Raw genomic sequence first — 27,655 nt, 5'->3', positions numbered from 1 at the left:
ATATGACATAAAAAGCATTTTGCCCATGTTGGCCGCACATTTCTATATATTTTTTGTCCATTAAATTACTGATAATTCCACATCGGAACTTGGCCACATCGGCAAGTTCTAGTGTAATGTTTGCACGCACTGCTTGCTATCGGTAATAGTGTGCAGGCCTACTGCTCTCTTAACTAATCGAAAGTTGGACCTACCCTGAGCAAGGGACGAGGTGGCCGAGTGGTTAAGGCGTTGGACTGCTAATCCAATGTGCTCTGCACGCGTGGGTTCGAATCCCATCCTCGTCGAAGAAACTTTTTGCAATTATTTTTATTTCTTATTAAATATTATTTTTTTTGCTTATTGCCAAATATTTTAAGGATAGTTTTATAGCTATAAGCTGGACAGTGGATAGATTGTCTTTTTATTGTTGTTTACAATTGAATAGTAGTTACTATTCAAGGTCATTTTATTGTGCGATTACATATACTCTTTCCTTTAAAAAACGATCCAAAAAAGGTACATCCTATATGACGAGGTGGCCGAGAGGTTAAGGCGTTGGACTGCTAATCCAATGTGCTCTGCACGCGTGGGTTCGAATCCCATCCTCGTCGAAAAGGTTTTTTTTATGGATATGGCTAACAAATAGTGCAAAAAATATCCTTGATTTAATTAACCTCTCAGGATTACAAATTGTGCTCTACAGCAGAAACTTGAACAACAAACAAGCTCATCCGAAAAGGAGTACTAATTGTTTCATATTTTTTATAAAAAAAAATATAAAAATACATTTAACTAAGTTAGTTGCAAAAATTGCAACTCGACGAGGATGGGATTCGAACCCACGCGTGCAGAGCACATTGGATTAGCAGTCCAACGCCTTAACCTCTCGGCCACCTCGTCTTATGGCGGAGGCTCTGCGCAAGACCCAATTTCCAATAAAGCTTTTGTTAGTTCTTATCAAAGAACCCATATAGAGCAACTGATTTGAAGTATTTACAGATATTGTACTTTTCCATAAATGGTTACAATATATAATATACGCTAACCCGGAAGTGTTTTCTGTGTATATGGGTTTATTTATGAATTCTTTAATTGTTTGCTTAAGAATTGTGTCAATAAAAAGGGGCAAAATAATTGCAAATAAAGTGAATAAGCTTTTGGCAGAGTAATTGTCTGTTTGCGGCTAAAGAAAGTGGCCAAGTAGTGGCTCGTGTGGACTGCACCACAACTTAAGTGAAGCTTAAGATCCTAAGATGTTCTATATGTAAATTGTGAATGGGGTATATAGGGTTTGGGCTGGAAAGGCTTAGAATGGCAAAAACTTGGAATTCCCACTTATCGTTTTGGAAGTAAACAGTATAAAATATGATCTGACTTAGATTATTATTCTAACTAGGAAGTTGGATACAAATTCTAGAAAGACATGGAATGTCGTTCCATTCTCTTGAATAACTTAAATCCGAATCGTATAGGGTATTTTTCTATCCAATCGACCACCCTTGAGCGCTCCTCGCACTCCATCAGTTATTCGTGGAGTAATTTGTTTGCTCAGCCATTCTGTGGAGGGCGACGGACGTTCGAAGGGGTTTTCAATAATTCTCGGATTCTCTGCTGGCGATCGTGCTGCCTCTGACCCAGTTCTCTGTTGATCTTCTGTCGTGGATTTCTTTTTATATCTCTCCCCTTTTTTTTTGTACTTCTCTGTCTAAAGTTTGGTGTAAAAACAAAAGTGGTTTACTTTAGATGAGCCATGCTCGAGCAAGTGTGTCGGCTGTCCATGGGTTCTGCTTAGTGGTGGTGCTTGGTGGTGCAGGTAATGATGATGCTTCTGTTCCTGTACTGATGATTTAATATGAGAGCTTCAGCGATTTGAATATTCGCAGCTATGGGAAACAGATACGAGTATTGGGCTTGGACTTGGACCATTCCTGGGTGCCAGCTGTCAGTTGGTGTTAATGAACCCTTGTCGCCCAGATAGCTGGCAGTTGTTTACGTTCCAAATGCCTATACGGATACAGCGATACAGCGATGCCGCGATGCCAAACACCCAGACCCAGCATTGTCACCTAACGTGTGTCGCCTTCGGGTTCGTTAGGAAAGTGGCCAAGGTTTTGATGATCCAAAGGCACGCGCGTTTTATATTTAGCCCCACACCAAGACAAAGTACGAGTACAACTACTACAGTGCAGAGAGTGGAGTCTCCAGTCCGGGGCTAGTCACGTGCACAAGGACATTCCAAGGCTAATTACGTTGGCTTGTTCCAGGCCTCTTGGCCAGGCCAGGCCCGGTCCGAACCGACTTGGGCTTGGTTTTGTTTGGCTTTAATACCTGCATATACGAAAACGAGTGCTGCAACATACAACACGAACCGTTCATTATTGTCGTCGCTGCTGTTCGTTGCTTGTACGGCTGCTCGTACTTGCTGCAATCTGCGGCATGTATCTGTATCTTTTGCATCTGCGTGGTTGGTTGTCTCCAGCACTCCAGCACCAGCACTGTGGCTGCAGTGGCAGTAGCCCGCCGCTTAATTAGCTGCGTAATTTATTATTGCTCTAATCTCAACGCCAGCGCCGGCGCCAATGCCGCTGGCTTTGACAAATAAACAAATTATTCATATTAGAATATGTATTAATAATGCCTGCCAGGCGGCAGTGGCACTGGCAGTGGCAGAGTCAGTGGCGGCTCCAAGATGGTTTATCTGCTCATCTGGAATATCAACATAATTATGCATCTGTGGCAGAACGAAAAGAGTGATGTGACGTGATGTGATGTGGCATCCTCTGGGTGCTAGGTGCTGGGTGCTGCTGGGTGCCACAACTATTCTATGACTGGCATTACTTAATCGTTGTGCGGACAATAAAGATGCACACTAAATATGCATGTACCTGCAATCGCACAATTATGCCCAATTATGCCACTGGGAAGAGATCTTTAGCAGGAGCAACAGGTGCTTGAGCGGAATGCCAGGCGGATATCATTGGCTAATGAGCCGCGCTCCATCTCCAACTCCAACTTTAGATTGTTGCTTCCAGATCTGCTGCTGCTTCTCTCTGTCATAAAAATTAAAATGCATAATCGCGGGCGTTCCGCAGAGGGCGCTTCTTATGGCCCAGACCTTAGATGATCGTACACATGTTGCTTCCATGGTAATTAACATTGCTCGCGATTACTTTTTCTGCCATTTTTTCTGCCCTTTGCAACAATTGCATGTGCATGCTGAAAATGTGATATTGCCACTTGCCTGCTGGCTTGGTTTGGCTTTGCTTGACTTGGTTGTGCTGGACGGGATGACGGGGCAACCATGTACCGGGCCATTCACATTTGAGGCTAATTAAGCTGGCGTTTAAGCCGCTGGCAATTAGCCGATTTATCACTTGCCACAGAACCACCAAATCATAGGGAAAAAGGCGTTGGGAACAACTTTGCAAATGCAAACAAACCCCCTCTCTGATGCCACAGTGGCATCAGTTCACTCAGCGGCTTTGACTTCTGCGCAATCGCAGCCGCTGCGCGACGCAGACTGCGGCTGAGAACGAGCAGAATGGGCCTGATCCACCATATAAAGCGCGAATTCTGGCCGCGATCAAACTCATTTTCAGTTGAACGCGCCTGCTGTGCAGTTTAGACCAAACTTTCGTTGCCCGTCATCGCTCAGCACTGGACGCCTGATCTTGATCCTGTTAAACCAACTGAAGATATCCGTACTAATTGGTGAGAACAGAGCAAATGTGAAGAAAGTGTCAAGTGAAGAAGTGATTTAAAACAGAGCGAACAAAAAGAGAGAACAATATTAAAGAGAAGCAGCAAAGAATTTGAGGATCATTTTATCTCTAGGACTTACCAGAGAAGTGTTAAATCCAGAGAAGATTTGTATTAACTGAATGAAACAGTTTCCAGCCTCCTTAATCCTTAATATACATAACTCAGGATGTTCCTCTGTCTGTTATTTGTGTTAACATGTGAGCTTTGAGGTATTCTTTCTAGAGGATAGATAAATTATAAATATTTATTTGTAGATTTCTGACAAATAGTGCCAAAGGAGAGCATCTTTTAGATGCATATCTCCCTCTCTCCTCTCTCAGTTGTAAAGCTCTTCCCATTTTCATTAGCGCCAAAGCTCGCCTCAAGCTAATCTAATTTTCTGGCCATATTTCTCCGTTGTCTGCACTTGCCGTGGGGTTTGGGGGGAAACACAACTGACGCTCGTTGCGCAATTGGAGTGTGAGAAAGTGCCCCGAGGCATGCAAATCGGCTCGATGTGAGCTCGAGTGCGTCTGTGGGTCAGCGGTTCACTCAACCACCAATCCCATGCTCGTTTTACAGCTACTACCAGCAATGGGCCACCACATTTGGAGCATACTGCTGAGCCTGCTGCTGCTGGAACAGTTGTTGGCGCTGACCGCAGCGGCCAATCTCGCGCAGCTGGTGAAGAAGCAGAGCCAACAGAAGCAGGGGCAGGTGTCGCAGGCAGCACAGCTGCAGCAGCAGCAGCAACAGCAGCTGCCACAGCAGCAGGTGCACGCCCAGCAGTATGTCCAGGATGCGCTCGCCGAGTCGCAGGAGCTGAAGAGCGACGAGGAGGAGGACCATGATCCTTACCAGATGCTGCAGGAGGGCAAACAGGAGTCCCGGCTGCCGGCCTCCTCCAACTACCCCTGGAGCGCCTATGCGGGTGCACAGGGAATGGCCAATCCCTACGAGAGCGTGCCCAAGATGATGCCCTTCATTGGCTATGCCCAGCCCGTGCTCATCCCCTTCCCGCTCTACATAGCCCCCGATATGTTCTATCCCGCCTTCCCTGGGGCCACCAACGACCTCGAGGATGTGGTCATGTCGCGTGCCGCTGGCGGACGTCGTCCGGCCGCACCTCATCCAACGTCTCCGGCTCGGAACTCGCCCATCTACTACGTCCGCCTGCCGCCTACGCCGTACATGTTCGTCCCGAACATGCCACCGAATCCCTTTGGCAACGGCTTCTCCCCGCTGCTCACCTACCAGCCGATGCCCTCGTTCTCCACCTTCGGTTCCGTGTTCAATCTGCCCGTCAATTTCCTGGCCAACGGCAAGCCCAGCGGCATCTACCAGGTCAATGGATCGCCTAGCGATTTGGGACAGTTTACATCCGGATACGGCGTGGGTCGCCCGCCCACGCCCAGCAATCCCTTCCGGCCCATGTCCGCGCCCTCCGCCGGCTACGGGCAGTCTCAGCAGGGCTTCGGACTCGCCTCCCTGCCAGTGCCGCAGCACGACTCCAAACTGACCTCGCTGAAGCGTCCGTTCGTGTTCAACGGTCGTCCCGAGGACATCTACATCCTGCCCAACAACCTCAGTCCGCTGTACAACGATCAGAGCTACTACTGAGTGCAGCCCACAGTCTGCCCGAGGCAGTGGCACCAACTGAAAGTATTATAGAATGCATTTATTAGATCGTAAGATGACACAACATTTTAAATTAAATAAAAAAAGAAATGTGTCTTAAATATTCTTTTTTAATGAGAACATTTAAAAGAAAGAACGCGAATTTACAAGGAAAATTGACTGAAAAGCGGTAAAAAGATATAAGAAGTTCCCTTTTGCCTTTCTTTTTGTCTCTAAGTCTCGAAATGAACACCCATTCAAAGAATTTCCATTTAGTCAGGCACTTCTGTTGCTGAGTTCGTATATGATTTCGATCAAGATCACGCTAAACATGTTTATTCCAAACATATCTGATAGAGAGAATCCCTTCAAATCCCTTTCAGTCGTTGCTTAACTTTAGTATTATTTGTAACTGTATATTTTTGGTCGAAAATATAGTGTGTATAGGGATATAACTTATGGTTTAAATATATTTTATGTATGCATATACGCTCGAACAACGCCAACTGCAAGAGCTTCTTCTGTGTAGATTCATAATAATTCGCGATTTATTTTGAAGTTTTCGCTAAATTTAATCGCCGATGGCTGCCACCTGAGCCGTCTTCTTTTTGATATATTCCGGATCACCAAGATTGATGGCACCCCCAAGCAGATCCCCAGTCTTCATGTTGAACTCGTACACTCGGGGAATGCAGTTGGGAATGTTCACTTTCTGGATGGCCTCTTTGGAGATACCTGCGGCAAATGGAAGTTCAGAGAGAGTATAGGCAACTACAATACAGAACTCACCCTCAATGTGCTTGACTAGGGCCCGCGTAACCGTTCCATGAACACAGATCAAGACTCTCGTGCCGTTGAGTACCTCTTGCTTGATCTCCTTCCACACGGGCTCCACGCGATCCACACACATGCCAAGGGACTCTGTCAGCGGGAACTGACCCGCCGGCACATCGTCGAAGATGGGATTGTTTCGGATCGTGTAGTAATACCGATTTTCCACATCAATTGCCGGTGGCACGTCATCGTAGCCGCGTCGCCAGGCCTGCACCTGATCCTCTCCATAAATATTCGCTATCTCGCGCTTCTTGAAGCCCGTCAGATTCCCATAGTGGCGCTCGCACAGGCGCCAGTCGGCCTTCACCGGCACATAGGCGCGATTCATATTGCTGAGTATCAGATCGGCGGTCTTTTTGGAGCGATCCAACACCGAAGTGTACACCACATCGAAATCAAGTTGAGACTGGAGGATCGCTGGGGTGGCCACCATGCAGGCCTCTCGTTCACCTGTTTATGCAATTCGATTAGTATTACAGATCGGCTTATTCGTGTCTCGGTTACCGTTTTCAGTGAGTGGCGCATCGTGCCAGCCGCAGAATTTGTTCTCCAGATTAAACTCGCTCTCACCGTGCCGCAGCAACACCAGCCGATTCGTCTTCATCATGTACTGGGATCTGCAATGGAGATGGATTGTTAAATTAACTCCTTAACTGAGTCCGATATTGCACAGATCTTAAAACTTGTATTTCGCCTGGTGCTTCTGGTGTTTGGAAGATTTATCTCAAGCTGCTAGCAATATATCCATCCTAATGCTGCTTGATAATGGAGCTCAACAGATTAGCTGATGAGTGTGAGAATGGGGGGAACTCCTAATCTACCTCATGATGACTGGAGATAACGGTAGCTAAGTCGCGCTGGATAACTTGAATGTGTGTGTGTTCACCTCAGCGCTGTCTATGCGATTGTTTCGTTTCGGCGCTGGGCTCGGCTGGACTCACGGGCTCAGAAACCCCGACGACGAGACGACCGAGAAGACAACAAGACGCGCATTCCACACATATTTTCGGTTAGTGTACGAACGATAGTATCTAAAAAAGATACAAACAAGAAGCGAGAGAAAAACGCGCGCTCCGAGAACATGACGAGACAAAACAAAATATAATTCGCATTATCTGATGTCCAGACAGCGGCAGACTCAATCACACACACACACTCACACAGCATTGTGTACACCTTTTGCCCTCCCTTCCCTCTACACTTTTCGGTTCGCTTCGTTCATCTTGCTTTTGTTTTGCTCGGCTCATTCTTCTCTCCAGTACGTGTTGCTGTTTTCCTGCATTCCACGTTCGCATTCGAATAAATAGTTTTAGTCGTGTCCGCGCCTAATTCTTGGCCCATTAATGGTACTCCAGCAACTGCCTTTCATGTGACCTTGAATGAGTCAATTCACGTTTTGTTTTAGGGTTCACTTCCACAGTCTAATACAAACGTAGAAGCCATTTTTCTAAGTTTCACTTTCCAATATAAATTCCAAGTTGAATACTGATTTGAAACAATTTCAACAAATACGTACGTGGAGACCACAAATAAAGCTTGTCTAACAACAATGAACAGAGTGACTATTTTTGTGTGATATAACAAAAAGAGAACAATTGAATCGAATCGAAATAGACTATAGAAATATAAATAGAACAAATCTGAACAAAAAAGAACAGTCTAGAGGCTATAGTAATCTTAACCGTGAACATTTATATTGTTCAAATTATAAATGAAAATCAAAAGCAGTGGCTGGAATACCATTCATCTCTTCTATTACTTATCCCCCCAATACTTACGCATGGAGCGCATATTTATTGTTGTGCTGTTATGCTGTTGTTTTGTTTGTTGTTGTTTGATTGTTATAAATTGTACGTTGTTTCTGCTGCTAAGAGTGCCTTAGATACGTTACAGTTTGTTTCGCAAGAACTTCAGAATTGCCATTGCTCCGCCGCTTCTTTCCAGCTTTCCCACTTCCTACAGTTTGGGTTCCCGATGCCGGTTCCTGCTGCTTCTTCTGCCGGCGCTTTGTACTATGCAAAAAATGCTTATTGGCAAACAATTTTATCACAGCGACTGCTGCTGCTGTCGATGCGTTGACGCTTCGGAACACTCACACACTCGTTGTGTGCAGTTGGTCGACAGCTGACGCTCTCCGCTGCAATGTCTGCTGGCTGATGCACTGCTTCTGTTTGCACTGCTTTTCGAACAGCTGTGATTGGAAAATCAATAATAACTGCAATTTAACTTTAAAAGTAAGGAATGTTTAAGCGGGGGTTCACGTTGCAGTCAAGTAAATGGAACGCGTTTGCTATGTCAAGGTCGAATCTATCTTTCAGTCGTACTAAATTTGGAACAACTTTTATTGAAATGATTTTCTAGACCTACGTTGTTTTGGAAAACGAATCCGAAAACGAATTAAAAACATTATTTATTCCCATTTCTGGAAATGATTTATTATCTTCGTACACATAACAGAAATTTATGCACACTCAATATCTTTGGAAGCTCGTAGTTACAGGATATTGTTTTGCCACTTCCTGAATGTTCACCGGCTCGTAAGGACCGGAAGATTATAAGTATTTCGTTTAACTCATGTAAACCATTGGCATCATATTGTAATTTAATGTGAATTTCAGATAAATCTATGATAAACCTACCAACTTTCAAAAATACGTGTACTCCGCACTGCGAACGACTACTTTCTGCTCAAGTTTTGACTATAAAAAGAGGCTCTTTCAGTCAGATCAGCTTTTTATAACAAAAACCCTGGATTTCAATTAAGCCTGCCAGCGAAATAAGTAAAATAAATGCAGCTGAAAGCTGCTTATGTTCCAAAAGTTATATCATTCTTTGGAACTATACATATGTACATACATATGTATGTACACAAATGTATTTGCATGTATGCACCTTTAAATTGTATTAAATTGTAAAAACCTTTTGTAAATGTTGTGCAAGAGCCAGACTAAATCTACGCGGCCCTTCTGCCTCCAAAGATTATTTAACAAAATTAAAGCAGAACTCAAAAAGTCATAAAAATTGGAAATATTCCATGTGCATAGTAATGTTAGTTCGTTCTGTGTTCCTGGTATATCTTAAACCATTCTGCTATCTCTTTTACTAATTGAAAGTGTCCAATATCCAGATATTACATTCATGATTTATGAAACCCAAATATAAATTGCTATTTCCATTTTCCACAATCTCCAGACTTACTTTTTGCTCTATTTATAGATTTTAAATTGCTTTTCTATACCCATTGATTTTGCAGAATACAGTACAGATGGAACAGTAGTTCCATCTTTCTATATTCATAATTATTGATTGCATCTGCCGCGTGCCACATTACCCAGCCCCCTCATTATCTCAGTTGAACAAAGTCTTTAGGTTACGGCACCAACTACCAGAGGTATATGCACGTCGAGACGAGATAACCATCTCCTCGAGAGCTGCTACTGCTGCTCCGTCGAGCGTTTGACAATGTTGCTCTCAGTGGAAGCCCTTTTTGGCCGCTAGTATAAAGGTTTTGGCCAATGCTGGCCATGGCTCAGTCTGCAGAGAAACGTGCGTGAATCTCTTTGGTGTGGTACGGATCGTGTCTTTCATCTTGTATTTGTCGGTGTGTGACGTGTGTGTGTGCGTGTGTGGGTGGGTGGAAAATGCATTTTCCAGCTTTTGATGACTTCTATCAGCGACTTTTGTTTCTGCTGCCGTTTGCCACAAGTGAGTATTGATGCATTGGAAATGGAATATGGAATAATCATTACGGATGTATCTGCAAGCCAACCAAGTGGAACCAAAGAATAGATATCTGCAAAAGATTTGCCGATTGTGCAGTCGATCTCCTTGATATTGAGACGCCAGACATCGATCGATGCCGATCTACCCTCCCCTTCCCCTTGGTGGGCGCTGGAGCATAAGAGACATGACCATTTTTAGGCCTAGGCCTAGGCGATTGCGTAGCCCGCAGACGGTCTGGTTCAGTCTGGGAGAGGAATTTATGAGCCATCTCCAGGCCAAAGTGAGCTGAACCCTCGTGTGTCACACTCAACGCCCATATAACTGCCGGCATCTCTGGCATCGTCTAATGGATAGCAAACAGTACAGTGGCTTGTAAATAATAACAATAATTAAATTTGCATGCACAATTGCTCCATGAAAGCCAATGAGCGCGTCAATCGCGGAGGCGGAGTAGATGTCGCAGTCTCAGTCGAACCCACCGTTGGGTTTTCATTGTTATAAAACCCACCGTAAAACAATGTAAAGAAACCACAAGGAATATCCATGATGTGCCCCCAAAATAAAGCAATTAAGACGCACTTAGAGGTAAATAAGAGATTGGCTGGTGAGGAAATGGCGTAGAGAGACTTCCTAATCGTTTGCCAAGTGACCTATTGCCAAGCCTATTGCCACAAGAAAGATTATATAAATAATGGAAACAGTTGCAGATTACAGTGACCATTGCAAAGATAATAAATATGAAGATCAGATAGTCAAAATAACTATTACAAGATTCATTTTCCTTTTAGATTTTGGCATTCAAGAGCGAAGCTTCGACTACAATGCCCCCATCGAATGGAAGGACACGTTTCCCAATTGTGGCGGCGCAGAGCAGTCACCGATTGCCATCAGTAGGTACAAGGTAATACCCATTGGTCTGCCTCCCTTGCATTTCTATCGCTACGACGAGCCGTTCGATCAGCTCTTGAACATACACAACAATGGACATACAGGCAAGCAAATTGTTTAACCCAAAACACACTCTAAGATTGTTACTTTTAGTTCACTTTACCATTCCGACGACTGTCTTTGGGGAGCGTCCCTATGTGACTGGCGGCTTGCTGCAGGACTTTTACGAGGCCAGGGACGTGCACTTCCACTGGGGCTCGCAGCAGAGCAAGGGCTCGGAGCACTTGCTAAATGGCCGGCGCTACGATCTGGAAATGCATATTGTGCATCGCAACACCAAGTACATCAGCGATGAGGAGGCGCGCAACAACAGCGACGGCCTGGCGGTGCTGGCAGTGCTCTTCAAGGTGGTGCGGGTAAGCAAAGATCGAGCAGCTCCTTGAGAGCTCCAAAACTAATGCCAAAACTTAATCTAACTGCAGACAGGACCCACCTTCTATCAGCCCGGACTCAATGAGATCTTTGCCTCGCTGCTGCATGTGGGAGATTTCAACAGCACTTATGCACCTCCGGTTCTGATGACACTCGGATCGCTGTTGAGCAATCTGGATGTGGGGAACTTTTACAGCTACAAGGGCTCACTGACCACGCCCCCCTGCTCGCCCACCGTGCTGTGGCACGTGTTTGCCGAGGTGCTGCCCATCTCGCACCAGGATCTGCCCAAGTTCTGGCAACTGCGGAACCGCCATGGCCGACCATTGCTCAACAATTTCCGGCCACTGCAGTCGCAGGAGTCGCGACAGATCTTCCATCGGCGGCCCTGGTTATAGCTAAATAATTAAAGTTAATTTTATTTAAATTTAGAGTTTATTTGCGAAGGGTTCGTTGGCATCATTCAGTTCGGTTCTGGTCTACTTGTTGCGATTTCTGCAGCGAGCGAGGAACGTGGCCAGCAACCCAATCTGGACGGCGCAGAGGAGTTTGTTCAGTGCCGAGCAACGAGGGAGCAGGCCCAATGGCAGCTGCAACTTTGGGGGACTGTGCACCGCCATGGACAGCTGCTTCACCTGGTTGTTAGCTCTCATCGTGGTCTGGGTCTGTGTTTGCTTCAGATTCAGCCAGATCGCTGGCATGGCCAGGGTGTGGTACTCGCGATCTCGACCATCGAAAGGTGGACGCGGTATGCGCACACGAGGATTGAGTGGGGGATTGAAGGGCGGCTTGACCACCACCGTGCGACGCAACTGTTGCCCGGTGGACCTGCGCCTCGCAAGGTCGTGCTCGAGACTGGTATCCATGGGTGGATGGGACTGCAAGTCTGGCTCCTTGAGGAAGGGATTCTTACCCTTGTAGCCCACTTTCTTTTCCTGATCTCTGCGCAGCATACTACGCAGCTTCTTGGTCATCTCGCCCGCCTTCAGCTGCTTTTGCTCCTTCGGTGATGCCTGGGCAGAAGGTTTCTCTATCGGTGGCGCGTTGTCCTCAGGAAGAGGTTTATGCTCCTTCGTTGCGGTTCTTGGATCATTCACCAACTCATAAGCGCTCTCTCGTTGATTTTTCACTTCATTTGGTGGAGTCTCCACCTGCTTGGTGGTTTCTGGTTGTTCTCTCTTCAAGAAATGCGTCATCAACTTTTTCACTTCAAATGCTGGAGCCTCTGCCTTGTTTGTAGCCTGCTGATCGCTTGGTGAGTGCGCTTCTCTGGTTGCTGCTGGCGTTTCTATGATTCCTTTCTGGCCACGCGCTGCTTTGGCACTTTCATCCGCTTGATGTGATGCTGGTGGCTGCTCAAGAGCGTCGCTTTGGATGGGCAAGTGCTTGCGGTGTGGCTGCTGTTCCTGGGGGGTCAGCGGCAGTGTCTGCGGCGATGGTGGTGGAATCGTACGCGGCGCAGCCTGAAACTGCGGCGAACCCTCCGCAATCTTTTGGCGTTTGGGCGTTGGTGGAGGCGCCTTCGCCGGAGTTTGCTTTGGCCCCGGCACCGGCGTCTGCGGCATGTTGGGCATCGCGTCTCTTCTGGGCAGTCACAGGATCGATGGCCAGTGGCTTAGTCTCGCTGGATTCGTGGCTTTCGACGGAATTGCCAGAAGCCTCGATCCCTAGGTCTGCCTCTTCCATATGTTTTTTGAATACTTCTTGCAGCTGCTTGTTGAGCTTCTCGAGCTTCTGCTGGTCACTTTTCTCGTTCACATAATACTCCGACAAGCGCTCATCCACTGGCCTGCCTTTGGTTTCCGGGGATTCTTTGTTGTGCAGCCAATCCCATTCGTGCCCCTTGCCATCCTTCTTGTCAAAGCTAAAGTAGCGCAGATTGGCATCATCGGGGCTCTGGTGCGGTTTCTTCTGGCCACTCAATGGCTGGCCGCTGACCATCGTGTTTTCTCTCTTCAGACAGCAACTCTCTTTTGTCTTCATCTTTTGGCACTTCCTCATCTACAGGGATCATCTCCTGTTTGCCTTCTCCCTCGTTCCTCCTTCGGTATTCTGGTAGCTTCCGCCTGCTCTGCAAACTCGTGATTCTCTTTCTGATGGTGCTCCAATTCACGTCTGATGAGCTCTTCAGCACTAAGATACATATTCTCTTCGGTCTGTGAGTGTTTCGCTGGTCGTTCCTCCGCCTCCACTTGCTTCCACTTCTCAAAGTTTTCTTCCCTCAGGCTGTCTTGTTGCTGTTCCCTGGGTACCGCCTTGTTTTCCTCTATGGACTCTGACATTTTCACATCTTCTGCCTGTTCCTGCTGCTTATCTTCTGCGGTAACCTGAAGATTCTGTAAAGGTTGAGGCGGCGACATGTACCTCCAGGTCTGCGTATACTCTTTCCCACTCAGAGCCATCTATTCGGGATAGCCTGTCTTTCTTCGACTTTGACATTAAAATTGACTCGAAGCGTTGCTTGTCCTCTAGGCTGTCAAACACAAATTTATGCTCGGAGCCAGTTGCGGAGGACTCCTTATGCTTGGAAGTATTATCCTCATGCTTGGGCACTTCCATTTTCACAGGATCCTCACGCATTTGGTATTTATCTTCAGCAGTACTAGAAATTGTTTCACTTTTTGTCTCAACTTGCTTTTCTTGCTGAGCCTTCGAAAATTCAGCCTTTGTTGCCTTTACACCATCAGTTTTGGATCGTTCTCCAGCTTCCTCCTTTGCATTTACATTTTTCTCAGACTCTGGTGTAGCATTTTCCTTACTCTTAGATGTTAAGGCCTCGATTTGTTGCCGTATTTCTTGAGTGTATGAAAACGTTGGCATCGTTAGTTTCTTGGGAAGAACTTCACTCTTTTGTTTCCCGTCTTTAGCTCTGGAGGCAGCTGTTTCTTTATCTGTTTTACTTTGTTTCCCCGTCTTGGGCTTTATGTTCAGTGCCTGAAATTTATTGATGAGCGGCCTGGGGTGATTCTCCACAGGATTCTTTCGTCTCCGCAGCGTCCACTTTTGCCATATTCGAATCTTTGAATGGCGTTTCGGTGTTGCTTTTGTCGTCGCTCCCAATTATCATTGGTGGTGGCTGATCCCTTAGCCAGGTTTTATCCACAGGCAACTTCTCGGTTTTCTCCGCATTCTCAGTACATCCGATGCCTTGGCAATCATCTGACCCCGAGGTGGAGCCGACAATGCTTTCGTTTTCGCCTGAGCCCTGAGTACCGGAGGCATTTTTGGGTTCGTTGGAATCGTTTGACTCCAGCCAACCACTAATCTGTAGTCCCTTCCGCTCATTTATTTGCCAGGGATCGATCGATGTCTGCTTTTTGGCTTTGTTTACATCATAAACCAGATGCCAGCTGCCATTCTCTTTCAATTCCCGAAAGCTCTTCTTTTTGCCTGCCTCAGTCAGAGCCTTTGTCCAAGGCCGAAATGGGTTCGGGCGGAGGTTCCAATATTTTCTCCAGACTATCTTCCGTGGTGCTCTCATCCGAAAGGAATTGTGAAAAGGATAGGCTGCTGCTGGTGATAAAGAAAGATGAATATCAGTCCAGTCAACATATGTGGAGGTACCCGCTTACCTCAGGTCTGGGTGAGTCCGCAGGGTCTCCAGTATTGTCTCAGGGTCTACCTCGTTCTGGCAGATTCGGTGTATGGCCGTAAAGAGGGGAAATCTGTGGGTCTACATGATGGTTAGGTGTTCAACTAGAGACAATTGCGGACCACTTACTCATCCTGCATGTCCTCCTCCTCCAGAAAGGTGTTCAGCTCGGCGGCCACCAAGGGGCCGAGCAGTTTGCGGCCATTCAACAGATTCGACTCAATCTCCTGAATGGTCTTTCCAGAAGTGATGAAACTCTTGGCAAAGGTGACATTCTTATCGACTAAAAGGATGGAATGGTTGGATTAGTGCTGGCTCACGCTGTTTGGTTGTACCCACCATAGGTGGAGGCCACCGAGTTGGCCACAGCGCAGCTCTCAAAGAATGTGGAAATTTTGGCGTTTGGATAGAAGGTCATTGTGAAACGCATCATCTCCTTGACACCCAGATGTAGGGAAGCCACTCGAGCATTTTCACCCAATTTCAGGCCATCAACAAAGCCCGCACCCAGGGCAATGATGTCCTTCAGCGTGCCACACAGCTCCACGCCATCAACGTCGTCAACGGTAATCACCCGGCAGTTGTCTGTTTGCAGCACCTCAGTCAGCAGGCGTGCATCATCCTCATCATTGCACCCAATGGTCAGCTCACAGAGCTTGCCCTGTGCCATTTCCATGGCGCTGTTGGCAGACATCAGCGAGTAGCACGGTATGTCCAACTGCTGGCTAATCAAATTCGAGTAGAGGTCGATTTCGCCATCGGAAACATGAGCCAGACCCTTGACCATGGACAGGGCGATGGCGTTCTCCTTCACCTTGCCGGCCAATATGTTGCAATACGATTTCACAAAGTGCTGTGGCGTGGCAAATATCAAAATATCGGCATTCTGGGCAGCCGCCAATAAATCATTTACGGCAATCTGCAAAGACATCAATTGATTAATTTTCCTGCCCTGCCCTGCAGCGACTGTAACTCTCTCACTCACCAAATTCTCTGGCAGCCTAATGCCAGGCAGATACTTGATATTTTCGTGACAATTGTTCATCACCTCCGACAAATATTTGCTGCGAACCAGCTCGTCATAGACATAGATGTGCGCACGGCTGTCAAAGCCCTCCAGCTGCTTAACATTTGTTGCTCACAGAGGCAGCAATGGCCGAGCCCCTGAAATGGTAGTAAAATGGTAGAGGTTAGAAGGGTCTGTAGTTAAAGCATTATGGCTACCACTTACCAGCCCTCTGAGCCAATGATGCACACTTTCAGCTTTCCGACCATCTTCCCTTATGCTCATTAATTTCCGTATTTAAATTATTTTTAAATGGAATTTAAGACCAAAACGCGAACAAATGATTGCCAACGTTAGCATACGATTTTGAATTTATTATTGAATTTTGTAAGTCTTATTCTGAAGTGTGAAACATGGCTGAACGTTCACGTACGTGTAACTCCCCACCTACTTTACGTGCATGGATGAGGACAGCTCTGGCTTGTGCCGCCTCGACTTTGGCTTCCTGCTCGGAAATGGCACGGATCTCGAACTCGGTGATGATCTGGGAAATGCGACTCTTGGCCTCAGCTGCCAGTTTTGGCGGCAGGCCCTTGACGCTAACGCAGGCACTCTCAAAGAACAAATCGTAGCTGTTGCGATGCTCCACGGGAGCTGTGGGTTTACCAATTGATGGTGGTACCGCTGCAGCAGTATAATCAGTCTTTCCCCCATCTGGAGACACTTTCTGAAAGAAGGCTGCCAGTTCCTCACGGTTATGCGTTATGCTCTGTAAAAGTTCCTCGCGATTCTGCGGCCCTGGCTTTATGTACGGCACCGATTGGCGTTTCTTGGCCATGGCGAAGCGTTGAATACGTGGGTGTTGATTTCTGTGATTTGTTAATTCTGGCTGCAAGTAAACGAAGATTTGGTTTGTGGCTCTCCAAGAATTCTCTCATAACAAACCTTTACGTCGGCTTCTACATCTTCTGAGTGTATGCTTTCCTCGTTCTTTATTGTATTTATGTCGTATACATTTCCATGTATCTCGTGGTTATTCCACATTTATTATGTATGGTTTCTTAGCGCCTTAAGCGGATATTTCCCGCCAAGATTGCAATTTTGTTTGGAAGTCGCTCAAATCACCAATTGTTTACAAAACGCCAGTGTGACTGACCTTCACAAATATACCGAAATATACCGTAGATGTCCAGAGGAGAAAACTAACTTAACCCACTTAACCACTCTGAATTTATTTAGTTTAACACCTTGAGTTGGTATATTGGTTTTGTTCCTTATTTATTAGATTATTAATATTTTGTACGGAATGTGCATATTTGTTGGTCTGCCTATACTATGGTTGTTTATATCTTACATTTAATCGATGGATAATTGCACAAAATACACATGCATTTTAAATGCGAAACCTACACTTCGTTGCGCATGAAACGTACCAAGCCATGCTGCTCCAGAAACTCCTGCGCCTTCTCAGGCCATTTGGTGTTGTTCACAGAACGCGGACTCGGATGCGCCAAGCGCAGCATGGACACCGTTTTGCAGTAGCCCGAGCGCTTCAATGCTTGATAGACATAATCGCCCACAGCCACTACCACCTGGGGCTTCACAATCAGCAACTGCTTCTCCAAGGCATCCAAGCAAGCGTCACGGATCTTCTGCTTGTACGGACCCTTCAGCTCGCTCGGTGTTATGTTGCGTCCGGCAGCATCGAAGAAGGCAAGTGGACAAAAGTTATGCACAAAACATTGCTGTGAAAATATGTCTAGACGGCCGCCCGCCAAACGCAGAAACAGCTCCCACAAGCGCACCCCACTAATCTCCTCTTTAGTGCACTCTAAGCCAACAACTGGTCGCTTAGGATGAAGTACAGGCGGCCTCCCGACCTCCCCGGATAGCTCCATTAACTGGCTTACCGTACGCACATTTCCAAAGGGAATCTAAAAGAGGATTTTGGGTGAATTTCTGACGGAGCCAAGCACATCTGACCTGAACCTACTCCTGTTTGCACCATACCAGTGGGTCCTGGATTCATTCCTATGAACATGATGTGCTTCGTTGCATCCAGAAAACGGCGCAAATAAGCGCAGTGCAGGGATGACGCATACTCCACGGGATTGTATGTGCATTCAATTGTCGCAGGCGTGTCACTGGTTGACAGCACTTCATTCAACCTGCACTCAATATCGTAGAACTGCTGCCACAGGGGTTTGGCAAACAGAGCAGATGTGGTGTCTGCACCCATAACTGGTCTCTTCGGGTCCCCCTCAGACAGTCCCGCTGTCTGCTGGGCCAGCTTTCGCTTCAACATAACACTTTTTACGTTTTACAGTTTAAAGTTTAAACAATGAGAGCGCGAGCTGATAACAAACCGAAATTATTGCCAGGGAGGAACAGATGATTTGTGCTTCAGGGCTGCCAACCTGATTTATTAAGTGATTTCTACATACAAAATTTAAAATTAAATATACGCGCAGTTAATCCAAATATTATTTATTTTTATGCGTAAACTCATCCAGCCTGTTCTCGTTATCCCTTATAAAGCTCTTCTTGAACGCTTTACAACTCTTCTCTATGCTGCTCTTGACCACAGTGCCCAGTATATCTAGAAATTGTGTGACCTGCGAAAGAAGTCCAATGATTACATGAGGAAAGGCTCCAAGTGCGGCTGCTGCTGCGCACTTACCGTCAAATCCTTTTCCGCACATCCCAGCTTGACAAACTCGCATTGAGGCGCGTGCTTCAGATGCTCCTTCCAGGGATCGTCCTCGGACTCCCAGCCATCCAGGGTTTTGCTGCACACGAAGCATGTAGCCGTGTCATTCTCCCGCTTTGTGCCCGTCCAATAGAAGCCCGCCTCGGCCATCTGTATTGCAATGCGTTTAATTATTATCGCACTTAAAGACAAACCATTTTGTAAGCCGCTTGCCTTGGATATACTGCAGGATGACTGCTCGGGGAAGGGCCAGTCTTTAAAACTCTCCACACGATGTTGCTCCAACAAATTTAGCTGACGGAACATCTCCAGCTTGCCCGCATCCATTGCCTCCGTAGCATCAGTTACCGATGTAGCATCCATTTGCCCTCTTCTTTCACTTTTATGACACAAACAACACAAATACTTTTTTTTTACAAGCGACGCGCGTCGTTGTTGTTTTCAGTGACGGACTTATCGATAATTTACACCCTCAGAAATATACCGAAATATACTTTCTCATTTTCAAAATGTACCGCAAATGTACCGATCGTAAATCATTTTATAGCTAGCTAGGAGTCTCAGAAGTGAATCTTTAATTTTACCGGACTGATCAATAAATTCATTGCTAGGATTCCCTTTATATATTGAATAGCAATGAGGTAAGGTTAATGGTAGAAGTATCGATATGTTCGGGCGATAAATTGAAATCGGCTGCGTTATATTTTGAAAATTATGCCACTGTCAGGTAACAGCACAGCCTACTGTTATGTTAGGCTAGTATGTTAGAACAGCTGTTTCAGTTATTTTATGCTTGACGTTGGCACACACACAAAAAGAAAAAACAACAATAATTAGTATAAATAATACAAAACTAATCTAGTAAAAACAGTTATTGGATATTAGCTTAAGACCACACTCAGTGCAATACGTGTCGTGCACTTTTTTAGTGCCAAAAGTGCTACCGTTCTGCATTCGCGGAAGGTGCACACAATTGATTAGAAGAAAAAAAGAAAGTGCTGAAGCCCAGCCAGGCGAAAATCTACCGCAGTCACGGCCTTGGGTAGACGGGAACGCAACCTAGTTGACGCCCAGCCCGCCCGCCTCGCACGCGCTCGCCCAGTCCTGAACCAAAGTTAGTAGGTCAGTGTCGCGCCACGGCTGCAGAAGGCTCAAGGACAATCCAGGAAGCAAGTACGCGTACGCACAGAACGAGGGCAGCCACTGACACACCATCGGCGATGAGACGCGTCCATGGCTAACGAACGCAAGCAGTCCAGTCCCAAAGTGGAGCTGATCAAACTAAGCCACGACCTCATCGAAGAGTGCAAGCGCAGCCTAGAGTACTCCATTCTGTCCCGTCACCTGCGGCACGAGCTAGAAAAGTATGTATTGGGGCTCGCGATAGGCGCTAAGAAGTGCCCTGTAATCAATGTTTTGATTGTTGTTTGGCGTCGTTGAACCTGTCCGCCTTATCAACGACAAGCGAATCGTGGCCCTCAAACAATTTATGGCTGCACGTGCTGATCATACTTCCCGTCCTCACGATTCCCATTTCGATTCCCATTCGCAGGCTTCCGCGCGACTCCCGCCGCGAAGTGGTGAGGAGACAACGCAATGGATGCGCTCCTCTGTTCATTGCCAGCAGGCGAGGTGCTGTGGTCATTGCCGAATATCTGATAACCATCTGCGAGGCGGACATCGAGCAGCGTGGCCACTACGAGGTGCTCGAGGACAACAGCTTCCACTATGTGTCGCCCTTGTGGGCGGCCGTCGTCTCCAACAGACTGTCCATGGTCAAGTATCTGGTGCGCATCGGTTCCGACATAAACGCCCCATCCGACTCGGGCTCGACACCCGTGCGGAGCGCATGCTACATGACTCATACGGATATTGGTGAGGATTTGTTAATGGTTCATCTTCGCAGCTGCTTAGCTCCCACAATTCTATTCTATTTAGAGCTACTCCTACCTTCCACTCACACAATTCCATATAATAATTGGAGACAAGTCCACCATCGTATTAACTCACATACAACCCTTGTAATTATTGCTTACAGTCAAGTTCCTGGTGGAGAATGGGGCCGATATCAAGAGGCCAAATGTGAATGGCGGCACCTGTCTCATCAATTCCGTGCAATCTGTGCAGCTCTGTTTGTATTTGGTGCGCAAGGGAGCCGACATTAATGCGAGGGACATACAGGACAAGACGGCGTTACACTATGCCATCCAAGAGCATCGATTGGATACCACCAAAATGTTGATCAAGCAGGGCGCCGATCCCTTTGCGACAAGTCGCTATGGGGACGATGCCTTGCGCACCGCCTGCCTCAAGGGAGCTCATCAGATATTCGACTATCTGAAGAAGGAATTGAACTATTCGGCACAGCGACTGGCGGAGGCGCACGAACTGATGGGCTCGACCTTTCTCGACGAGCACAACGAGTCGCGTGTGTGCATACTGCACTGGCGCATGGCCCACCACATACGGGCCGCCTGCACGCCGTACATTGAGAAGAAGCCCGCCGTTCTGTTGCGCAGTGCGTACAACAACGCGGTGGAGTTTACCACGCTGGAGGAGCTGGACAACATTGCCACCGACATGGATGCCATGCGCATTCAGAGTCTGTTGATCTGCGAGCGTATCCTGGGCCTGACCCACAAGGATATGCTCTTCCGATTGACTTTCCGGGGTGCCTCGTATGCGGACTCCTTGCAGTTCCAGCGCTGCGTTGATCTCTGGCGCTTTCTGCTCGAAGTGCGCGTCTCCAACTGGTCAATATTGCATTTCGAGACCTGCTTTGCCGCCCAGGCGCTGGTCCGCCTTCTGCTCGACCTGCATGTGCAGAACGTCAGCCACATTCGCACCGAGGCACGGCCACGCTTTGTGCAGGACGACAAGGTTCTTCCCAGGTTCGATGATGTTCTGGGTGTGTTCCGCACCCTCGCGGAGAGCGCTGTCCTTGTGAAGGCCTTGCTGAAGCAGCGACCAGTGTTTCGCAGGCAGCAGGAGAACTACGATCGCGTGATGCGCTGTCTGGCACATCTCATCTACTTGCTGATCAATACCGTCCCGACCAAGCCACAGAACAAGCTGATCTATCAGGCCATTCACGAAACGGTTGTCGTTGGCAATTTGAGGAGTGCCAGCACCGCGGACACCCTGCTCCACCTGTGCGCCTCGCGGTTGAATGTGATTAAAAGCGGCTACATAACCGACGATAACTTTGCCGATGTATGTATTCAACTCTTTCAGCAAATTCACATTAATGCCATCCACTTTGCACCCTTTCAGAAGACTGTGTTTCCCAATGCGGAAGTTATCAAAGTGCTCATCGAGTGCGGCGTTGATGTGAACATTAAAAACGAAGCCAAATCTACACCCCTGCATGTGGCTTGCCAGCCGTACAACTTCAACAATGATGTGAGCAATAATCAGTTCTTAATTTTACACTTTTTGACTATGTGAATTTCCCCCCACAGATTGTTAACCTGTTGCTCAAGTACGGGGCGGACATCGATCAGCCGAACCGTGCCGACAAGCGGCCCTACGACTTAATTGCCTCCAATCCCACCAGCACCATTCCACTGCTCAACTTTGTGACCCTGCAGTGCCTGGCGGCGACGGCCATTAGCAAGCATAAGGTACCCTATCAGGGACAGTTGCATCGACAGCTGGAACAGTTTGTGCGCAATCACGAACCATAATCAGATCGATTTGGCAAGCAATTGATTGTCAAGTTTTCAAGTCAAAATTGTTGTAGTTTCCCCCTCTCACCCTCCACATAGTTTCCTCTTGGGAGTGTCCAAATTTCACCAGTGTGTCCGTAAACTTTGTCTCACTCTATATTAAATATTTACAGATATTTACATAAACATATTGCATATATATCTACTGTTAAATCGGCTAAATGTAGACTTAAACAAAACTCTAAAGAAAACAACAAAAAGCAACCAAGAACTACACCAACCACATACAATGTAAAAAGCGAAAGAGCAGTGTTTAAACGATAAAAGTGATATATATATATACATACATAAATACTACATAGAGATTGTATCTGAATCATTAATATTTTAGAGAACTTACAAGAACTGGTTGGGTGGAAATGTTAAGCGATAAACAGATATGAAACCATACTTAACAGACTAATTCTCTGTGGCTGCTGTTCGATTAGATCCTAGAGAATGGGCATGCGAAAGTAACTCTAATAACGCCAATAAAGTTTATATATATATTATCTACATAGACATATGGCTGAGCTGAGACATATACACATACATATATATATATACAACTAGAATAACTAATTGAACACTTGTTGAACCACTAAAATCGAAATCAATATATTAAATATTAAAATAATTCTAAGATGGCCAAACCACTCAACTCTCGGCCCGCTTTAGACCTCGCCTATGACATTTCTCTGATCTATTTGCTTGTCCCTTGAACCACTTAACTCGCATATTTATGTATGTGTTTACACCATGATCCATGATTTTTAGACTTATTTATTATTGTATAGTTCGTGTGTGTTTGTTTGTTTGTAAAAGTATTTTATAACAATTTCTGTGAGACTTTCGTGTCGGGTCGGATCCGGGTCTCGATGTGGTTGAGTTTGGTTTTGCACGGTAGTAAAAACGAATAATTATCTACTGAACTTTCGAGTAAAATGCAATTCTAATCAATAAATTGAATAGTTTACAGTTTACTGTCAATAAAATAAATGACCGGTTGTATTCTTTGGATAAGAATTGGGCGTTTAAAGGGAAAGTTACCCAACAAAAGCATATTTCGTACTACATATTGTATGTACATACCAACGATTGACATTTTTCTGTACCTAAAATTATTATCAGTTGTTTGCCAAACACTACCAGAAATTTACGATTTATCTTCCAGAAATTAAGACTAAAATTTAATTTTGATCATAGTCATTTATGAGAAATATTTACATACAAATATGATTTCATTTCCAGCAAGCTATCAATTTAAAATTCAATAAAAACTATTTCCCATATATGTACTTTTCGTCCCCATATTATTTTCGGAAGGATGCATTTACCAATGGTTTTGAACATTTCTTTCACATTTGTTCCAGTTTCATAAAGTGGAATAAACTTTTTACATCCTTCAAAATCGTTCCAAACGAATGTCTTTTTGTGTTTCCGCTTAAAAATGCATGCAAAAAAAAACAAGTTTGATTTCGTCTAAAATAAAACACAGTTTTGCATTTATTTACGTTTTAAATAGATAATATTATTATACACAAAATGGGTGCCACTTCACTCCACAATCTCCCATCCACTCATTGTGACGAATCAACTTAGAATAAATCCATAAATATGCAGTTTAGTGGCCTAAACTACTTGAGAAAACAACAGTCAACATTTAGCTGGATGAGCCAGCAGCACAATTAAAGGCAGCAGCACACAGGCGACGGGCCACGACCAGACGGTGAGCCTGGGCTGGCCGCTGTGGCGCAGATTTGTGTAGCTGTCCACGATGTGGATCTTCCAGCCCATGTTGCCGTGCGTGAAGGAATTGTAGTAGACCGTATCGGGCCAGGTAATGTTCGGGGTAATCTCCAGTAGTGCTGGGGCCTCGTCCACGCACTCGGTTATCAGGGTTCGATTGAACTTTTTGAATGTGGGGAAGTTGTCATCCAGGCGGCGATCGTAATTGGGTGGATAGCTGGACAGGCAGAGGGGACCCGCCGCCGTGGGCTTGGGCCGACCTCGACGGGTGAACTCTACGCCGGCCAGGACTCGGATTTCGCTCTGCTTGGCATCCGACAGCCGGTCAAAGCCGCCCTGCGGATCGTCCGTTATCACCAATGGGTGATAGTGCTCCGGCGAGTGGGGATTGTTGCCGCCGCGCACCTTGAACGTGTAGGTGAGGCCACGCTTCAAATACAGCTCGGGTATCATGTAGCCGTTGATGTACCAGGCCAGGCCGCTGGACACGTGACCGGTAAGTCCCTGATAGCCACGCAGACCGCCCGATGGACCCAGATAAGCATTAAAAGTACGCACAGTGCTGCAAGAAACACGAGTCGTAAAAGAGAACAAAGAATTTCATGGCCAAGCATCCGACTTACGCATCTGTGATCCTGGTGCGCTCCCACAGCTGAACAGGCGTCTCCGTGCGCTTGGTGAAGGCAAAGCAATCGTTGACCGGCTCCGTGGTATTAAAATCAATCACAATGTCGCTCTTGGGATAGTGCGTGTGAAAGGCCGGCTCGTTGTTCGAGTCCAACTGGCCAAAAGCCCACACGACATAGTTACTGCGATCCAAAAATATCTCCTTGTCACCATCATCGGCTGCAAAAAGTATAAATCAAACGTTAAATCCATGACAGCAGCGGGAGAGCGAGCAGCCACTCACATGACTTGAGGATGCGCCTGAAACTGATGGTATTGATGCCCTCCTTCCGGCTGTATGTGTTCAACTGGAAGCTGTCCAGTCCGCCCACAACATCGTCCCGACACACGCCCTTGTTCTGGCCGAGCACCTGGACACAGGGTGCCAGCGAGGTGATGTTATAGTCCACGGTATAGCCCCGGATCTCATCGATGTAGGCGACCACAACATCGGCGCCGATCATTTTGCTGGAGACATCAGATCCAGAGATGCCAAAGGACATGTAATCGTTGGCCGCCACCTGGCCGGAGAGTTGGAAAGTGATCTGCGGCCCAAACACCTCCCAGGACACCTGCAGGTCCTTGTGCAGCTGCCGGCAATTGGGTAGCGAGAACTCAAAGGGCGTGACCTTCACCAGAGAGGGCGGCACATTCAGCCCGTCGTTGATGAGCACATGGCCAAAGTTCTCATTGTCGGCCACGTCGTAGATGCTGATCCAATCGATGTCAAAGATGGTTTTGTCGCCCGGCAACTCCAGTTCAATGGTCTCCTTTGTTATACTTCCGGATGGGATCAAGACTGAAGCAAGGAAAGGAGAGGACTAAGGTAGAATAAACAGAAAACTTGTGTGGCACTCACTATCCACTCTCGTCGGGCATTTTGCTGCCTCTGCTCGATGGCTGTGCGCCCACTCCCGTCCAGAAGAATGTCCGCTTGCCGAGGCCATCGTAGGTAAAGTCCTTGATGCGTATGGTCTTTGAATCCAGGATCTCCATGCTGCTGCTGCTGACGTTGTGGCTGCGCTTCGAGAAGGTGCCGCCCAGCTGGGGTCGCGGCGGCTCAAACTCCTCCGGTATGAAGACATCGCCAAAGTTGTTCTGGTTGTTCAGGTCATAGACGGCCAGCCATTTGATTTCCGTAATCTTCTTGCGATCGGGCAGACTGAGGGTAAAGTCCTTGTTGTGGTAGCGATCCAGGATGTTGGTTCTAAGTTACGAGAGAGTCAATTATAGCAGCAGGAAATATTGAGGGATGGAGCAACAATTGAACTTACTTGCCGTACTCGTCGGGCACTATGAAGCCCTGCGGCCCCGGCCGATTGCTGGCCCCCGACCAGAAGAACGTATCCGCTCCGTTGCCATCGTAATTGAAGCCCACTATGAGGAAGGTGTACTCGTTCACGGCGTACACATCGCCGGACACCTGATGGTGATACGAGTTCAGTTTGCCCAAGTATTTTCCACGGTACGGGCCATCTTCTTCGTCATCCTCGCTCTGGGCACCTGTGGATGAGATGAGAAGAAAATGTTAGCTAAGAGCCGGCCCTCAACGAAAGACTTTTGTCACAAACTCGTTTCTGGGTCTTTTGCCCCGTCTGACTAATGGGCCAGGCCGGGGGCAATTTGGCTTTTGATTTACTGCCACTAGGGCGGCGATACGGCGGCGCCCTCTCTCGGCCAGAGGCAGACCCAGCCAGACGGTAGACCAGTTTCTCTAGTTTTATACGAAAGTGAATTTGTTTTTGCCATGTCTCGAGCGTAACGCTTGTTGAAATTTCTCTTTCTTTTTGCATTTTTAGCGTGCTATTGCAATTAATCGTGCCGTTCCCCCCTACTTACGGGCAGTGTGCGGACCAGCAGCAGCAAGGAAAAGCAGTAATAGCGTCACAAAAGCCAGCTGTTGCTTCTGCAGTCGGCGTCGCTGTCCCTGAGTTCTGCTGGTGCAGCAGCGATGACAAAGAACGCCACCGTCGCTGTCGCTGTCGCTGACGCCTTGGTTTCTCAATGTCATTTTGCTGCGGACTGGACCTCTCGCTCTCTCTCCCACTCGTACTCCCACTTCCTTCGCCACGTACTGTCTGTCACTGTCTCGCTTTTACCAATAACTCTGTGCTTTCGCTCTTTCACTCTCTACAGACTCCTAGCACAGGCAGCAGCATTTTGCATTTGTTGCATTTATCCAAGTTTTGGCAAAAGTTTCAATAAATTTCCTTAAAGCCAAGTTATTTGGTTGAATTTGTTCCTGGGTTTATCTTAAGGTCGTTTCCACACTTGCATGCGTTTTCGCTGCTATGCTATTGTTTTTCGTATTCGTTAGGCCAAAACCGGTTTGAGTCGCAGATCCGGCGTCTTTTTGTTCACTTCTCTTCGCTTTTTTCTTGTGTCTTGTGTTGTTAAAATAAACCAAGCCGCGCCGTGTCTCTCAGTGGACTGAGCCGACTCCGTTGGGTCTGTCTTGGCGTGGCCGTTAATTTCGGTTACGTTTCGTTTCTTCGTTTCTTTCGAAGTTCGAAGCTTTCATACGTTAAGAGAGCTTTGCGCTCTCACCGCTGCTCTCTCCCGATCGCAGTTGTGCACATGCGTGCCTTGCATTGGAATGGCCTACGCAGTTCATAACGGTACTGGCGGTATGTTGTGTGGGAAAAAGCGAGGTGTACTCATAGTTTTCTGACTAGTTATGAGGCTTCCGATAGTTATGCAAGGGTTACACAGCTTTGCCCACGTACCTCTTCCCGACTCATGGAAGATATGATTCTGATAGTTCGAGTACCCATTACATTAACCCAAGAAAAAACATACACACTTTTGGATTATTTTTGTCAATTTTCTTGCTTGCAAAACTAAATTGTATTCTTACGTTTCTTTTGTATCTGATCTTTATTTTGTATAGCAATTCAATAATTGTTTTGAAAACTAATCAATTGCATTTTGTTTTTCTCTGCCGGTTTGCCATTTGTTTATTTGTTGGACAGTCTACTAGACTGTTTTTGGATTTTATTTCATTTTAT

The 27,655-nt window shown here is 46.6% G+C and overlaps 9 protein-coding genes and 3 non-coding genes across 16 annotated transcripts; 5 read left to right on the top strand and 7 right to left on the bottom strand.

The window, feature by feature from the left end:
- The first annotated feature begins 205 nt into the window (after positions 1-205).
- Positions 206-287, top strand: Trnas-gcu. Its single transcript has one exon. It is a non-coding gene; the product is annotated as a tRNA-Ser (tRNA).
- A 224-nt stretch (positions 288-511) lies between these two features.
- Positions 512-593, top strand: Trnas-gcu. The gene has a single exon. It is a non-coding gene; the product is annotated as a tRNA-Ser (tRNA).
- Positions 594-800: 207 nt separating this feature from the next.
- On the bottom strand, positions 801-882 carry Trnas-gcu. Its single transcript has one exon. It is a non-coding gene; the product is annotated as a tRNA-Ser (tRNA).
- Positions 883-3,586: 2,704 nt separating this feature from the next.
- Positions 3,587-5,424, top strand: LOC117896908 (uncharacterized protein DDB_G0285291). The gene is made up of 2 exons (XM_034805445.1): positions 3,587-3,693; positions 4,306-5,424. The coding sequence occupies exon 2, from the start codon at positions 4,318-4,320 to the stop codon at positions 5,341-5,343; it is 1,026 nt and encodes a 341-aa protein (XP_034661336.1). The 5' UTR covers positions 3,587-3,693; positions 4,306-4,317; the 3' UTR covers positions 5,344-5,424.
- A 306-nt stretch (positions 5,425-5,730) lies between these two features.
- Positions 5,731-8,224, bottom strand: LOC117899314 (phosphoglycerate mutase 2). 5 transcript variants are annotated; one of them, XM_034809245.1, is made up of 4 exons: positions 7,953-8,199; positions 6,679-6,791; positions 6,130-6,624; positions 5,731-6,075 (listed from the first exon to the last, which is right to left on the bottom strand). In XM_034809245.1, the coding sequence occupies exons 2-4, from the start codon at positions 6,779-6,781 to the stop codon at positions 5,912-5,914; spliced, it is 762 nt and encodes a 253-aa protein (XP_034665136.1). In that variant the 5' UTR covers positions 6,782-6,791; positions 7,953-8,199; the 3' UTR covers positions 5,731-5,911. The 5 variants fall into 5 exon arrangements, with proteins under 5 accessions (XP_034665136.1, XP_034665137.1, XP_034665131.1 ...); XM_034809246.1 differs by lacking the exon at positions 7,953-8,199 and adding an exon at positions 7,691-7,709; XM_034809240.1 differs by lacking the exon at positions 7,953-8,199 and adding an exon at positions 7,351-7,562.
- Positions 8,225-9,014: 790 nt separating this feature from the next.
- Positions 9,015-27,064, bottom strand: LOC117899312 (protein Skeletor, isoforms B/C). The gene is given in 8 exon segments (XM_034809238.1): positions 9,015-9,041; positions 23,816-24,543; positions 24,605-24,827; positions 24,892-25,420; positions 25,422-25,446; positions 25,507-25,854; positions 25,922-26,150; positions 26,487-27,064. Coding segments are annotated over 7 exon segments (2,181 nt in total). The 5' UTR covers positions 26,659-27,064; the 3' UTR covers positions 9,015-9,041; positions 23,816-23,888.
- On the top strand, positions 9,695-11,644 carry LOC117899315 (carbonic anhydrase 15). Its single transcript, XM_034809247.1, has 4 exons — positions 9,695-9,879; positions 10,686-10,889; positions 10,939-11,201; positions 11,268-11,644. Exons 1-4 carry the CDS (start codon positions 9,816-9,818, stop codon positions 11,613-11,615), a joined length of 879 nt encoding a protein of 292 aa, XP_034665138.1. The 5' UTR covers positions 9,695-9,815; the 3' UTR covers positions 11,616-11,644.
- On the bottom strand, positions 11,667-16,233 carry LOC117898950. Its single transcript, XM_034808674.1, is given in 10 exon segments — positions 11,667-12,801; positions 13,297-13,553; positions 14,168-14,626; positions 14,628-14,730; positions 14,790-14,882; positions 14,939-15,092; positions 15,149-15,728; positions 15,795-15,941; positions 15,943-15,973; positions 16,041-16,233. Coding segments are annotated over 10 exon segments (2,973 nt in total). The 5' UTR covers positions 16,085-16,233; the 3' UTR covers positions 11,667-11,696.
- On the bottom strand, positions 16,192-16,940 carry LOC117899317. Its single transcript, XM_034809249.1, has 2 exons — positions 16,761-16,940; positions 16,192-16,704 (listed from the first exon to the last, which is right to left on the bottom strand). Exons 1-2 carry the CDS (start codon positions 16,857-16,859, stop codon positions 16,210-16,212), a joined length of 594 nt encoding a protein of 197 aa, XP_034665140.1. The 5' UTR covers positions 16,860-16,940; the 3' UTR covers positions 16,192-16,209.
- On the bottom strand, positions 17,089-18,156 carry LOC117899316 (single-strand selective monofunctional uracil-DNA glycosylase). The gene is made up of 2 exons (XM_034809248.1): positions 17,809-18,156; positions 17,089-17,749 (listed from the first exon to the last, which is right to left on the bottom strand). Exons 1-2 carry the CDS (start codon positions 18,118-18,120, stop codon positions 17,222-17,224), a joined length of 840 nt encoding a protein of 279 aa, XP_034665139.1. The 5' UTR covers positions 18,121-18,156; the 3' UTR covers positions 17,089-17,221.
- On the bottom strand, positions 18,211-18,964 carry LOC117899318 (baculoviral IAP repeat-containing protein 5). Its single transcript, XM_034809250.1, has 3 exons — positions 18,739-18,964; positions 18,496-18,675; positions 18,211-18,430 (listed from the first exon to the last, which is right to left on the bottom strand). The coding sequence occupies exons 1-3, from the start codon at positions 18,886-18,888 to the stop codon at positions 18,299-18,301; spliced, it is 462 nt and encodes a 153-aa protein (XP_034665141.1). The 5' UTR covers positions 18,889-18,964; the 3' UTR covers positions 18,211-18,298.
- Positions 19,347-22,554, top strand: LOC117899313 (protein fem-1 homolog C). The gene is made up of 5 exons (XM_034809239.1): positions 19,347-19,889; positions 20,078-20,400; positions 20,564-21,738; positions 21,799-21,927; positions 21,987-22,554. The coding sequence occupies exons 1-5, from the start codon at positions 19,759-19,761 to the stop codon at positions 22,209-22,211; spliced, it is 1,983 nt and encodes a 660-aa protein (XP_034665130.1). The 5' UTR covers positions 19,347-19,758; the 3' UTR covers positions 22,212-22,554.
- Positions 27,065-27,655: the final 591 nt, after the last annotated feature.

This window comes from Drosophila subobscura, chromosome O, assembly GCF_008121235.1.
Source record: "Drosophila subobscura isolate 14011-0131.10 chromosome O, UCBerk_Dsub_1.0, whole genome shotgun sequence".
Classification (NCBI taxonomy): domain Eukaryota; kingdom Metazoa; phylum Arthropoda; class Insecta; order Diptera; family Drosophilidae; genus Drosophila; species Drosophila subobscura.
The sequence above is the reverse complement of the archived record's forward strand: the minus strand, read 5'-3'. Positions and strand labels throughout refer to the sequence as shown.

What these genes read in the sequence shown, in the direction of transcription:
- LOC117899315 (XM_034809247.1), top strand. Translation starts at nt 9,816, where the DNA reads ATGCATTTTCCAGCTTTTGATGACTTCTATCAGCGACTTTTGTTTCTG. An exon ending in ACACAACAATGGACATACAG is followed by an intron (nt 10,890 to 10,938) that starts GCAAGCAAATTG and finishes TGTTACTTTTAG; the next exon opens with TTCACTTTACCATTCCGACG. An exon ending in TGCTCTTCAAGGTGGTGCGG is followed by an intron (nt 11,202 to 11,267) that starts GTAAGCAAAGAT and finishes ATCTAACTGCAG; the next exon opens with ACAGGACCCACCTTCTATCA.
- LOC117899317 (XM_034809249.1), bottom strand. Translation starts at nt 16,859, where the DNA reads ATGTGGAATAACCACGAGATACATGGAAATGTATACGACATAAATACA. An exon ending in ATGTAGAAGCCGACGTAAAG is followed by an intron (nt 16,705 to 16,760) that starts GTTTGTTATGAG and finishes GTTTACTTGCAG; the next exon opens with CCAGAATTAACAAATCACAG.
- LOC117899318 (XM_034809250.1), bottom strand. Translation starts at nt 18,888, where the DNA reads ATGGATGCTACATCGGTAACTGATGCTACGGAGGCAATGGATGCGGGC. An exon ending in CATCCTGCAGTATATCCAAG is followed by an intron (nt 18,676 to 18,738) that starts GCAAGCGGCTTA and finishes ATTGCAATACAG; the next exon opens with ATGGCCGAGGCGGGCTTCTA. An exon ending in GTGCGGAAAAGGATTTGACG is followed by an intron (nt 18,431 to 18,495) that starts GTAAGTGCGCAG and finishes CTTCTTTCGCAG; the next exon opens with GTCACACAATTTCTAGATAT.
- LOC117899316 (XM_034809248.1), bottom strand. Translation starts at nt 18,120, where the DNA reads ATGTTGAAGCGAAAGCTGGCCCAGCAGACAGCGGGACTGTCTGAGGGG. An exon ending in CTGGTATGGTGCAAACAGGA is followed by an intron (nt 17,750 to 17,808) that starts GTAGGTTCAGGT and finishes ATCCTCTTTTAG; the next exon opens with ATTCCCTTTGGAAATGTGCG.
- LOC117899314 (XM_034809240.1), bottom strand. Translation starts at nt 7,469, where the DNA reads ATGCGAACGTGGAATGCAGGAAAACAGCAACACGTACTGGAGAGAAGA. An exon ending in GAGGGAAGGGAGGGCAAAAG is followed by an intron (nt 6,792 to 7,350) that starts GTGTACACAATG and finishes TCTCCATTGCAG; the next exon opens with ATCCCAGTACATGATGAAGA. An exon ending in CCTAGTCAAGCACATTGAGG is followed by an intron (nt 6,076 to 6,129) that starts GTGAGTTCTGTA and finishes CATTTGCCGCAG; the next exon opens with GTATCTCCAAAGAGGCCATC.
- LOC117896908 (XM_034805445.1), top strand. Translation starts at nt 4,318, where the DNA reads ATGGGCCACCACATTTGGAGCATACTGCTGAGCCTGCTGCTGCTGGAA.
- LOC117899313 (XM_034809239.1), top strand. Translation starts at nt 19,759, where the DNA reads ATGGCTAACGAACGCAAGCAGTCCAGTCCCAAAGTGGAGCTGATCAAA. An exon ending in CCGACGATAACTTTGCCGAT is followed by an intron (nt 21,739 to 21,798) that starts GTATGTATTCAA and finishes GCACCCTTTCAG; the next exon opens with AAGACTGTGTTTCCCAATGC. An exon ending in CGTACAACTTCAACAATGAT is followed by an intron (nt 21,928 to 21,986) that starts GTGAGCAATAAT and finishes TTCCCCCCACAG; the next exon opens with ATTGTTAACCTGTTGCTCAA.